The 642-nt window shown below is 44.2% G+C and overlaps 1 protein-coding gene across 1 annotated transcript in view; it reads right to left on the bottom strand.

The window, feature by feature from the left end:
• LOC107676392 (SCAN domain-containing protein 3-like) overlaps positions 1-642 on the bottom strand; it is a 7,788-nt gene that overhangs the window by 1,398 nt on the left and 5,748 nt on the right. The window contains 1 exon segment of the mRNA XM_016470936.1: positions 64-169. Coding sequence (XP_016326422.1) covers positions 64-169 — 106 coding nt within the window.

Raw genomic sequence — 642 nt, 5'->3', positions numbered from 1 at the left:
TAGCAAATGGCTGCAATATAACAAAGAGTGAAAAATTTAAGGGGGTCCGAATACTTTCCGTACCCACTGTATATCGCACATAAACCAGTAATATTGCATTGTTGTCAACGTCGGTCGATTCATCGAACTGCAATGCATACCATGGCGACTCGTTAACCCTTTCTAACAACTCCCCACCCGTATAAGTGTAGTATGAACTCGAAGTGAGGAGATGGGGCGGAGGAGTGATGCTGATAAACCGTCAATCGATAGAGGTAAATCAGCTGTATTTTTATCATGGTGTTGATTAACTTGAGTGCGCTCCACCTGTGTTAATTAGGCTAAGTATCTGACACGCTCCTCCCGAACCTTGTTAATAAGCCGAGTTGTCTATTTCATCTTACCTGCTGCTTCCTGATGATGGACACTTCGGATATCCTAGGACAAATCCTATCCGAGGATTCTCCGGATGAGATTCAGGATCGTTACACCGAAGACCTCGATCCAACCCAGCTAGTGAGACGCAGCTCTAGGATAGCAGTGAGGAATCCTTTCCCCATTAACGAATGGTCAAAAGAAAGGATCTTGTCCACCTCGTACTCCTTCAATGTACATGCTCCTCTGAATCTGAACCATGATCAGCTCTTGAACTTTTTACAAGAA

Source organism: Sinocyclocheilus anshuiensis, unplaced genomic scaffold (assembly GCF_001515605.1).
Source record: "Sinocyclocheilus anshuiensis isolate Anshui unplaced genomic scaffold, SAMN03320099.WGS_v1.1 scaffold1669, whole genome shotgun sequence".
Classification (NCBI taxonomy): Eukaryota; Metazoa; Chordata; class Actinopteri; order Cypriniformes; family Cyprinidae; genus Sinocyclocheilus; species Sinocyclocheilus anshuiensis.
This window is presented reverse-complemented; position numbering and strand designations above follow the sequence as displayed.